The sequence below is a fragment of the Tasmannia lanceolata genome, unplaced genomic scaffold (assembly GCF_043159265.1).
Source record: "Tasmannia lanceolata isolate RefF3 unplaced genomic scaffold, GAP_Taslan_0.1 ptg000018l, whole genome shotgun sequence".
NCBI lineage: Eukaryota > Viridiplantae > Streptophyta > Magnoliopsida > Canellales > Winteraceae > Tasmannia > Tasmannia lanceolata.
In genome coordinates, this window is record NW_027518695.1 from 16216212 (window position 1) to 16228366 (window position 12155).

Below are 12155 nucleotides of genomic sequence, written 5' to 3' on the forward strand. Positions count from 1 at the left end.
AGCGGGACTAAGGTGTGTGAGGTTGTGGTGAGGCTCATCTTTGGCTCAACATGATCGGCCAATAGATCTCTGCATCGATCCCACTCATAACTTGGTTACCCGTTACGATCCTGAAGGATCAAGATCCTAGATTTATAGATTGCATGGATGAATTGTTCACCCAAGTCTATACTGCAATAAACGTAAGAAAGGGTATAAAGGGTAAGGCACACGATCGGGTTTCGTCTATGGTTTGGCTATGGCTAGGGACCGAGGAGAGAAGATAGATGGGGGTTGAGACGTGGTAGTGGAAGACAGAGAGCCTTAAGGGGACGTCTCTCACAGAGATAAAATGACGATTTTACCCTCTTATAATTTCTCATAGATATGGTAGTCAATATATAGAAAAGTAGTCATCACATACGTCACACGACGAGGACTCATATAACCGTGTTGGATTTTTTTTCTCCGCTATTATTAGACGTAGAAAGGAATAGGACTTTGGCTTGTCTTTTAGCCAAAGTAGCTGCACTGTACCTATAAGAGAGTCCCCACTTTCCACTAACAACCTAAAAACACAACATTATGAATTTCTTCATCTTCTACTTGCCCATCTTTCTCATCTTCCTTCTCTTCATTTCCAAACACTTTCTCTCTCACCATAAAAACCAACCCCCAAGACCTCTTTCTCTTCCCATTATAGGCCACCTCCACCTCTTAAAACTACCTCTCCACCAAACCCTAGCCAATCTCTCCCTCCAATACGGCCCCATCCTCCTCCTCCGCTTCGGCTTCCGCCCTTTTCTCGTCGTCTCCTCCCCCTCCGCCGCCGAAGAATGCTTCACAAAAAATGACATCATTTTCGCCAATCGCCCCTCCTTTTTCGCCTTCAACCACCTCAGTTATAATAAGACTACTGTCGCCACGGCCCCATATGGCCCACTCTGGCGCAACCTCCGACGAATCACCACGCTCCAAATCTTCTCCACCACCCGCATCCTTACCTCCTCCGATATCCGATCAGAAGAGATTCGGTCTCTCACTCGAATGCTCTTTCGAGACTCCGACAATTATCAGAGTTTTCGAAAAATTGAACTACAGTCGAGGTTCTCGGAGCTGACCTTTAATGTCACGATGATGATGATTGCCGGAAAGAGGTATTTTGGGGAGAAGGTGGTGGATTTGGAAGATGGGAGGGAGTTTTATAGTGTTATTAAGGAGGGATTCTCACTCGCTATGGCGTTTAATTTGGGGGATTTTTTTCCGTTTATGAGGTGGTTTGATTACCAGGGGTTGAAGAAGAGAGTGGTGAGAGTGCAGAAAAGGAGGGATGCTTTCTTTCAGGGGTTGGTCGATGAGCGTAGGAGGAGGAGGAGAGTGGGTAGTTCTTGTGTAGGGGAGAAAATAGAGAGAAAGGAGACGGTGATTGATGTTCTACTATCACTCCAGGAATCGAAGCAGGAATACTACACTGATGAAATCATCAAAGGGGTTATTGGGGTAAGAATCTCTCTGTGTGGCCTAATGAATTTCAATTTTTAGGTGATTAAAAGAAAACAACTAAGTATAATTGGGGAAAATAAAATATCACAGGCAAGTAACTAGAATTGTATGAAACAAAGAATTCATATTAGCCAAAATGCACCCATGGGAACTCCTACGTTAAGCTCGCTTGAGAGAGAGCAATACTAGGACGTAGACCTAGCAAACCGGAGGGTCGGGTTGGGTAGGGTAGGGTTACCTGCGGGTCATGCCGGTGCAGGTCAAACGGGGTTGGGTAAAAAATGACCCGCATCCCTACTGGTCCGTGGAGTTGGGTAAAAAATGACCCACATCCCTACGGGTCAGCATCTAGGTGACCCGCGCCTACTATGGGTGGGTTCGGTCAACCCCCGGGTGCTTGCAATTTTTTGCCAAAGAGTATTTTTTGGGTGAATAAGGAAATTATAGCAACAAAAACAGAAGAAGAGACTTAGAAAAAATGCTTGGAGTTCCCCCATGTAAACGAGTCCCCTTTATACTAGGTTGCATTTCCTCTTAAACTAGACTGTCCATTTCTCTTTTTCTTTGATCTCACGGTTCGTATGGATTGCTTCTCAATGAAGTAACACAAAATGCATGGAGTACCCTCCAAAAGAGAGAAACCCCTTCTTTTATCTGAAAGATGTCCTTTGTTGCAAGTTACGAAATGTGGCCGGTATCTACTCGAACCAAAAAAGAAAAAGAAAAAAGAAAAAGAAACGTGGGTATCCGCGGGTTCACCCGACCCAACCCATGTTTTGGCGGGTTGGGTGAGCCACGAGCACGGGTCGATTTGGCCAGGTCTACTAGGATGGGTAACAACTTCGGAAGCCCTCGTGTTGCACCCATGGTTAGGAAAACAGGTCTACTAGGATGGGTGACAACTTCGGAAGCCCTCGTGTTGCACCCATAGTTAGGAAAACATGATTCGGCAAAAAAATGGGTCGGCAAAAATACAGGTTTAATACGGTATTGGCTCAAAGAAACAGATCGCGTTTTTTCATTGTAAAAGTTTTAAACGGATTATTGAACGGCACACCAATAAAACGCAAACGCCATCTAAAATGGAGTTTTGCTAACTATTGTTGCACCCTTGTCTCTTATAAACGCTTTTGTATTAATATTTTGGGGTTGAGCCTCTAGCTCAATTGGTAAAGACTGTTAGTGAGGTTTGTGGTTTATCCCAACTTAGCAAAAATGAACAGAGAGGACTATCATTATCAAAAAATTGCACGGATATATCAATTCTCATCTTGTTCCATTCGAACGTAAATGGGGTTTACATTGCATATGTTTACATTGCAAATAAATGAATAACCAAACTTGATTAAGATGATGTTTTTACACTCTTCCGGTGCACTTGGATTAGGCAATTCTAGCCGCAGGAACGGACACGTTAGCATTGACAATGGAATGGGCAATGTCTCTTCTCCTCAATCATCCAGATGTGTTGGATAAAGCTAAGGCCGAGATTGACATCCAAGTGGGACATGGTCGTCTGATCGATGATTCGGATCTTGGAAAACTCCCATACCTCCACTGTGTCATCAACGAGACGCTCCGACTTCATCCTGCGGCCCCACTTCTATTACCCCATGAGTCATCTGAAGAGTGCACTGTTGGAGGTTTCGACGTGCCACGTGGCACGGTCCTGATGGTCAACATGTGGGCTATCCATAGGGACCCAGAGCTATGGGTGGAGCCGACGAGTTTCAAGCCGGAGAGATTCAAATGTATGGAAGGTGAAAAGGAAGGGTTTAAGTTTATGCCGTTTGGACATGGAAGGAGGGCATGTCCTGGAGCAAACTTAGCCATGAGGGTGGTGGGATTGGCATTGGGAACTCTAATTCAGTGCTTCGAGTGGGAAAGGGTTGCGGAAGAGAAAGTGAAGATGAATGAAGAAATAGGACTTACTATGCCCAAGGCCAAGCCCTTGGAGGGAATGTACAGACCTCGTCAAACCATGATCGATGTGCTCTCTCAAGTTTGATACCCATCTGCAATGCACTTTTTTCTCTTTGAAACTCATGTACAATATATGAACTGTTTTATGTATTTTGGTCGTTTTCCAATTTGTGTTACAGTTACTGTAAGAAAAAATAATGGATGTGTTTATAATGTTGAATTGTTGATCATGGTGTGAAATTATGGTAATCCATAGTAATTTTTCATGTCTTGGGCTTCTGTTTGGATTGCAGGAATCTTTTGGAGAAGTCCTATTTCTTTTCTCTGTTTTTGAATATGAAGAGGGGAGGATAAAACGATGAGAAGAGGAGAGCTCTATTTGTCTCTTTTGGAAGATGGAGAGTGTCTTGAGAAATAATGCTCTTGTCTTTTTGTAGATTGGAAAAGGAGAGCATGTCCTGGTGCAAACTTTGGCCATGAGGGTGGTGGGGTTGGAAGTGGGAACTCTGAATTATTAATGCTTCCAGTGGGAAAGGGCAGGGGATGAGAAAGTGGATATGAGGGAAGGATGGGGGCTTACTATGCCTAAGGCCAAGCCATTGGAGGCAATGTACAGACTTTGCCGAACCATGATTGACGTGCTTTCTCAACTTTGATCTCCATTTCCTTATCTGAAATTCATATGTAATATATTAAGAGGAAAGTGTTCCTACGCTGTAGCGCGTTATAATGCCTCCCATTCGTCATTTTTTTGTGGGCCCGCAAAGTGGGACCCGTTAACCGAACCACAATGGGAGGCATTATAAACACGCTAAAGCGCAGCAGGGAACTCCCTGCGCTGCAGCGCAGGAACACTTTTCTCTATATTAATCTTTTTTTGTGTATTTTGGCTGTTTTCTCATTTGTGTTACAATAAACACAAGGAAAATGTGGGAAATGTTTATGACGATAGCCTTGGTGTGAAACTGCGGCAATCAACTGTGATTTTTCTACCATTTAGATCATTTAGGGTGTTAAGTGACTAGCTGGGTCCCACCTTGGCTGAAATAAACCAGTTTAGATGTTTGTTATTTTAGATTTGTTCTCTAGTTGTTTAGTACATCTAGTTGTTTAGTATAAGAAGGAGTCTTAAAGATAAGGGTTATCGAGATTGGTTTGTTAGGAGTTTTAGATAAATTGGTAAGTGTGTTTTATCTTTATAACTAATATGTAACCAATCTTTTTGAAATCAATCAAGAATTTTATTCCTGAAAGTGTCTTTGTGCATGAAAGAGGACTAATCCTTACCTCGAAGTGCATCAAGAGGCTGATCTTTCCTCTAAGAAGATTAATCATGTTTCGAACCGATTCGGGTGCGTAACAATTAGTATCAATTAGTAGTCAATCCTGCGCCATGGCTACAACTTGGGAGATTTTGGATTCCATGCGTGATGATTTTTGGAAGATCAGTGTTTTAAGATTGATGGAAGAACACCGACGATTTACATAAGGCTTGTAAAAAATCAGCTTAGCGATCAAAGAAATACACATAGAAAATGAAAAGTTGAAACTTGAGAAATCTGATGTTTGTGTAGAGAAAAGTGTGAGAATTGATGTCGACAAAGACTTATTTCTTTTCGCGTTTGATCACACCGGATTTTGAAGGTGGAGTTTAAAAGATTGCGACTGTTGTTTTGGAAGATGGAAGTCCATTGTTAGTTGTGCTGCTCAACAAAATCATGCCCAATACAATTTGGGACCACGGTGGAATAAATTATTTTCTCCAATAATCCAACCTTGAGGACAGGGTTGATTTCATGGCAGGTGGAATGTTACATGACTAAATGGGTCTTACCTTGGCTGAGATAAATCAGTTTAGATGTTTGTTATTTTTAGATTTATTCTCAAGTTGTTTAGTGTAGGAAGCTGTCTTAAATATACGGGTAATCTAGATTAGTCTGTTAGGAGTTTTAGATGAAGTGGTAAGTGTGCTTTCTCTTTATAACTAACATGTAACCAGTCTTCTTGAAATCAATGAAGAATTTTATTACAAAAAGTGTCTTTGTGCACAAAGGAGGATCGATCCATAACTCGAAGTGGATTAAGATCCACTAACCAAAAATGAATGAACATAAACGTTGTCTTTTACAACTTTTACTTATTACTCATTGTTTAAATAAATCAAAGAAGTAAACTAGGATCTCCAAGCTAAATCAGGCCAGAAACTAAGCCTCTGCCTTCGTTCACCTCACGAAGATGGAAATATGAAAATTGTTATAAACCACAGTTAGCTAAAAGCCCAGTACATAATAACATGCTACTCTAAGTGTAGGTCTAAGCATGCCAAGGTTCAGAGAGGGTCAAACAAATAAGGTCAGAACTGAGGACTAAATATCTCATAAAGAGAGCATGGTTATCACAACAGGCAAAGGTGTATACCGTGTAAAATACTGAGCAGAGGGTGCAATAAGAACTAAACAATATCGACATACAGTTAACAAAGCAGAAGAATTCTTATGTCACATGGCAAAAGAGGGAACATAACACAATTTCACTTCGAGATCATCGACTTAGTCCAGAAAGTGCGTTATTGCTTTATCACCCCAATATGGCAGTGTCCAAATAATCAAAGCATTCACAGAAGTGTCCAGAACAGATAGTATCACGGAATCCATAAGGGTGCAGATCAAATCCTAAAACAAAGATTTACACAAAGTTTCAAAGGTCCCGTATTAGGGCTAGAATAAACATAGTCATGGCAAAAGAAGAAATCAAAGTGTTTTATAGGGTCACGAAGTAAGCATGCTAGACCCAAGATAACTTCTGAAATAATACAGGTACAACATACAGTACATGAATCTCATACAAAGCAACAAACTGTAATAAATAGGGCTAACAAATCACCCAAAGTAGTAAGTTATTATGTACCTCAATGTCGAATATTTTTTCCCCTCAAATTGTAGCGAGGATTAATTACTTGACGCAATTGATTCATATTTATCATATGAGGGATTAAGAACATAGGCAGAAACACATAACCCGAATTCCAAAATCCTTATACTACATATAAAGCGTGAATCTTGGGTTAAATTCTTCCTCACTTTTTTGTTATTTCCATTCATGTCCCGCAGCCCAACACAATACCTTTTTCATTGACATTTCTGATTTTCCTTAGGAGTATTCTCGGCATTCATTTTGGGCGATAAATACCCTAGTTCAAACGTCCAAAAAACAATGCCACCTGTTACTTCTTTTGCCTCCACCGTACTTTAGCTTTTTGACATCTTCCATTTTTGGCAATGAGTTTTAGGGAAATGATTTCAGAACAACTATGTTTTGAGACTGCGCTAATATATCTCGTCTTTTAGCATGTAATTGTCACGTAAGTGCTTCTCGGGAACCGTAAAAACCCTTTTTACAGCTCTTTAAATACTAAAAGACAAGAAACATGAGCGTCTTGTATCAAAACATGGTTGTGTTGAAATCATTTCCCTAAATTTTATTGTCAAAAATCTGGAAAAAAAACTCACCACCTATTTTTCAGAAAGTTCAGTGGGGCACAAATTCATAGGATAATCCAAACTGTTCATTTGATGGGCCACAGTGTAAATAGGCTATACCCCATAAATCAGCTCCATAGGGATAATATGAACCGTTCTATCAATAGAGGAAACCTCTATAGATCAGACTTTTATTATCAGCCTTATGGAGATGATTGTGTACATTGTACAGCCTATTTACATTCTGGACCATCAAATGAACAGTTTGGATCATCTATGAAGTGGGTCCTACTGTACTTTCTAGAAAAATATTGCAGTTCACACAGCCCGTGCAGCCGTGCCTTCTCCACATAATATGGCCACTTTTACCTTTAATCCTAAAAACCAATTTTTATATCCCATATTAGGGGGCATATTGTGGAATGTTTTTGAGATCAAGGCCGTTGATCATGTGAACATCATTAATAGACCCAAATTGTCTCGGTCCCATTCGATTGAACATCCTATGCATAAGATAACTGACTAAATAAATCAACGGTGTAGATTCTCTCGATCCAGGCGTGATGGATAAAGGGCCTACGATGATTATATATATATATATATATATATATATATATATATATATATATATATATATATATATGAGAAAAGTGTAGCTACACATACGTGTAGCTAACTTAGCTACACCGACGGCTTAAAATACAGTGGGCCCCACATTGTTTGGGTGATGCAAACCATTCATTTGATGGGCCCTCACATAGATAGGGTGTGCCCAAAAAACAGCTCCATAGGATCATCCCAACCCTACGATTTGTGGAGGCAAAAATGGACGTGTAAAAACCTTCACAAATCTATCCATTTTTGCCTCCACAGTTTGAAGGGTTGAGATCATCCAATTGAGCTGATTTTTTGGGCACACCCTATCAATGTGAGGTCCTATCAAATGAATGGTTTGGATCACCCAAATAATGCGGACCCACTGTATTTTAAGCCGTCGATGTAGCTAAGTTAGCTACACGTATGTGTAGCTTATATATATATATATATATATATATATATATATTTCTTTCCTCAGCTTACAAACTTTATCAAAATACTCTCTACTGAGCAGCAAACCTAGGAGGCTGCTCCATATACACCTCCTCTTGAAGAGTGCCATGTAGAAAAGGATTCTTCACATCAAGTTGAAAAGGGGGCTAGCCATGAGGGGTGGCTAAAGATATAAACACACGAACAAACGTATGCTTAGACATGGAGAAAACGTCTCAGAATAATAAATGTCATAAGTTTGTGTAAATCCCTTGGCAACAAGACGAGCTCTCAATCGCTCAATAGAGCCATCAGCTAAAAACTTCACGGTGAACACCCAGCAAAAACTCACACCCTGTTTTATTGACTGGAGTAACCTCACATTGGAGTGAGGAGCTGCCATTCCTACCTCCATAGTCGTATGCCAACCCTGACTTGAGAATAGAAATAGAGGAAAGGGAGGAAACAATGGTAACATCAAATGACACAAGATGCTTACAAAATGTGAGCTTGTAGCATTTGTATCCCTTTTGAGTACGAGTACCCCAAAAAATACACGTGGAAGCTAAGTGATTACCACCAAAGAATCGCTTTCATTCCAAACTTTCGTATAGCTTCCTTTCCAAATAGCATTAGCCTCCAAAAGATGAGCCTTCGACTTGATTTTTTTTTCTCTTTTAGAATGGTTAAGCTTTATTAAAAAGAAAGAGCAAGGAACCCTCAACCTACAACTAAAACAAAAAACAAAAGAAATACATCAAAACCCTCAAGGGGGAAAGTGGTCAAACACCATAGCTCCTCTCTCAACCCCAGATCGGGCTAATTGATCTGCCTCACCATTAGCAATGAAGGACCTGCAGGAAAGATGTTGCATACCCCTTCACAACATTCAAAACCTCCTCAATAGCATTAAAAAAATCTCTATGGATAATAATTTCCCTCCACCCAACAGATAACATTGAGCAATTCACCATCCACCACGAGGAAGTCAAGAAGGGATGTGTCCACTAGCTGAATCCCACTCAAGAGCACACGAATTTCCGCCTAATTAGGGTCCTTCTTGCCAATCGGGCCTAAGAAGGCCCATTGGGTCGTACCATCAACACTGCCCACGAGGTCTCCAATTCCAGCAGGCTTGGGTTCCCTAAGCTGGAACCGTAAAAGTTCAACTTCAGGAACCCAAGGAAAGGAGAAGACCATCTAAGGATACAACGCTCACTGTGAACCACGCTTGCATGAATCATGTCCCAAGAAAGGCAGAGTGAAGACTCAGATATACCTCTAAAATCCAAAGGTGGCACTGCCCAACGGACTACAAACGTGAGAATCTATTGCCGGATACTGCGATGCCTCTACTAGAGCCCTTGAAGACCTACTAGAGCCCTCGAAGACCTTGTGATTTCTCTCTTTACATACGCAACGTCATCGAAAGAGAAAGCCTCCAAAGAAATCTCCCCCTAGTGGACCATAGAGCAAATATCCAAGCGTCAACAATATTTAACTCCGAAGAGGCCAGGGATAAAAGCCTATATAGATATGGAGATGGGGAATTGGGGATAGAGAAATGATATCCACACTCCATTGTTTTGACAACGGCACTCCTCTCTTCATTTTACACTTTTCTAATTATCAGTTAAAGGCTAGTACAATTCCAAAAAGCCATCAACAACCAATAAGAGAAGTCTTCAATAAAGTGAGTGACTGAGGATTGACATTATCAAAACAGGGGAGTTTTGATATCATTTCCGTAAAATAATTTTTTGATAAAGATAGCAATTTCATTAAAGGTAAAGGATTAAAAGTGCATTTCGGGTAGTATGGCCATCTGTTTGAATAAAAATGTACACTAACTGCACTGAGAAATTCCATACCTTACAGGGGATGCAATTTTGTTTTGAGCATCTGAAACAGCTAATCCAACATATTTATTCCCAACATCTAATCCAATTAATCGCCCCTTTTCTGGTCCATTAGTTTTCACAAAGCGTTGAAACAAATCGATTGGCTTCACAAACTTCATCTGTAAGTTTGTGAAGTGATATAGTTAAGAGTTCTGCTCAAAACATCTCCAAGGAACCGCAAATTCATGATGCTCGGTGATGCACACCAAGTGGGCACACAAGTCCTGTAGCTCTTAAACCACCTCAGCTAAAAGAAAGCATCAACAAGAGTAAAAAACAGGGATATGTCCAATTAGTTATATTGTCACTGTTAATAATAGTAGTCTTTATATGCATTATTGGTGTCTGTTCTTTAAGTTACATCCATTCTTGGTGACTATTAAGAGTAGTAGTCCCCTCCCTTAAAGTAACTTAAAACACTATAAAAATCCATAGGAATTGCCAAATCTCTAAATAGAAACTTATAAGGTTTAAAACAGTCTTTGTTTTCTAGTTTAAGATTTCTTCCAAAATAAAAAATAATGTGTAAACGCGTGATACTCATAGAAAGTGCATATGAAACGTGTAGGAAAAATGTGTGGAACTTACAACAATTATTTTGGAAAAACACATCATTTCCTAAGACGTTTCTCGTACGATTTTCTATTGTTTCTCGTTTCCCCTGTATTTTTTTTCATGAGTTTCCCGTTTCTGTTTTACGTTTCACGTTTCGTTCCCCGAATTCCTTAATAAACCACAAAAAAAACTTGATAAGAAACACTATAATTATTACTTGTGTTTAAACTTTAAACAACCCAATTTCATAGCAGAAAAGCCATTGGGTTACAGTTCAATCAGTAAATACCTGTACAATTCCAATTCCAAATCCAAATTTCTAGTTTATCTGCGCAAAGAGGTCAGAGTTTGTAAAGCAGTAGTGCTAGCTCCTCATCCGACACCTTCACTTCCGCGCACGCTCCTACCGCCTCAGCAAGTTGTGCCGCTAACTGATGCTTACACTGAAAAAAAAGAAGAACAGAACGGTATTACCAAAAGCCAACAAAAAACCACATTTGAATGCAAGAAATGTTAAGAAATATGAAGTAGAATGATGGGTACAAAAAGGCAAGCCTACACAGAGTTGTTCTTCCCTGTTGACAATGTCATAGAAGAACGAATAGCAAGTACAATGGTGATCAGCAAAGCAAATGTACTCCTCCTCTCTCCTTGATTCTCCAATCACCTAAATGGAATAGATAGTAAAATCATGATAAATCCATCAAAGATAGTGGGAATTGGGAAATGATCAATTCGCTCCTTTTTTGGCAAATATAAGGTAGAGCCCACCTTTTAGATGATCAATACCATCATCTGTTAAGCCCACTTAGATTATTCAGCCCACTAAAGTATTCTGGATGGATGGGGATATATTAGCCGTCCATTTGTAGGGTATAATTGCTCATAAAGTTATAAAACAATGCTACAAAATTCTTTGCAGGGAGTGTTTGGATTGTCTCTTGGCCATTGACCTAGACCTGGCAAAGCCGGGTCGGGTTTGACCTTACCCGTACGGGTCCGGGGTGAAACGGGCCGGTAAAATTTACGGGTCAGTAATCGTGGACCCGCACCGGGCCGGGTCGACCCGCGGGCCACCCGGTTTTTTGAAAGAGTACTGTTGAGACTAGAAAAAAAGGGTGTCTAGAGTCCATCGAAATCAACTTTTCAAGGAAACCCCATCTGCAAAAACCCCATATGCAAAAACCGTTTTCAAAAACCCTAATCTGCAAAAATCCCAGCTACACTTCTCCTATAATCTGAAATTGGTGGGTTATAATTTATACACTTCATTATTCTTTTAATTTCATTTTCCATACCAAAATGGCAATTTTTTTATTGGGAATTCGACTCCTATTCCTGAACAGGGGAACCAAAGAAATATGGGAAGAAACATTCTCAGAAAAGGTGCCTTTTAAAAAACAGGGGATTCCAAGAGATATATAAATGGTAGAATTCCGAGGAAAAGCTAAGTGGAAGAGATTGGAGAAAAGGTAAAAGTAAGAACATTTTATAATCTCATAACTCATTCAGAGAGAGAGAGAGAGAGAGACCTGGCTAGAGTGGAGGCGACGCGCCGGGCGGCGAGGCCGTCGGAAATGGGTGACGGGGTCGGAGAATCGAGAGAGATGGAGCCGTCGAGTCGAGCAAACAGAAGAAGCAATCGATGAGAAGCAATCGATGATGTTTATCTTTTTCACTTTTTTTTACACTGTTTTATGAAAGAGTGAAAAAAATCCTAAATTCTATTGTGATTTTGAACAGGCGCCCGCGGGTCCACCCGGCCCGGACTTGTTTTGACGGGGCG

The 12155-nt window shown here is 40.4% G+C and overlaps 1 protein-coding gene and 1 long non-coding RNA gene across 2 annotated transcripts; one reads left to right on the forward strand and one right to left on the reverse strand.

Moving 5' to 3' along the window:
• Nucleotides 1-536: 536 nt before the first annotated feature.
• LOC143850724 (cytochrome P450 81Q32-like) lies at nucleotides 537-3630 on the forward strand. Its single transcript, XM_077359956.1, has 2 exons — nucleotides 537-1479; nucleotides 2870-3630. The coding sequence occupies exons 1-2, from the start codon at nucleotides 565-567 to the stop codon at nucleotides 3488-3490; spliced, it is 1536 nt and encodes a 511-aa protein (XP_077216071.1). The 5' UTR covers nucleotides 537-564; the 3' UTR covers nucleotides 3491-3630.
• Nucleotides 3631-8360: 4730 nt separating this feature from the next.
• Nucleotides 8361-12084, reverse strand: LOC143852051 (uncharacterized). The gene is made up of 5 exons (XR_013236634.1): nucleotides 11902-12084; nucleotides 10929-11036; nucleotides 10659-10812; nucleotides 9785-10061; nucleotides 8361-9370 (listed from the first exon to the last, which is right to left on the reverse strand). It is a non-coding gene; the product is annotated as an uncharacterized LOC143852051 (long non-coding RNA).
• Nucleotides 12085-12155: the final 71 nt, after the last annotated feature.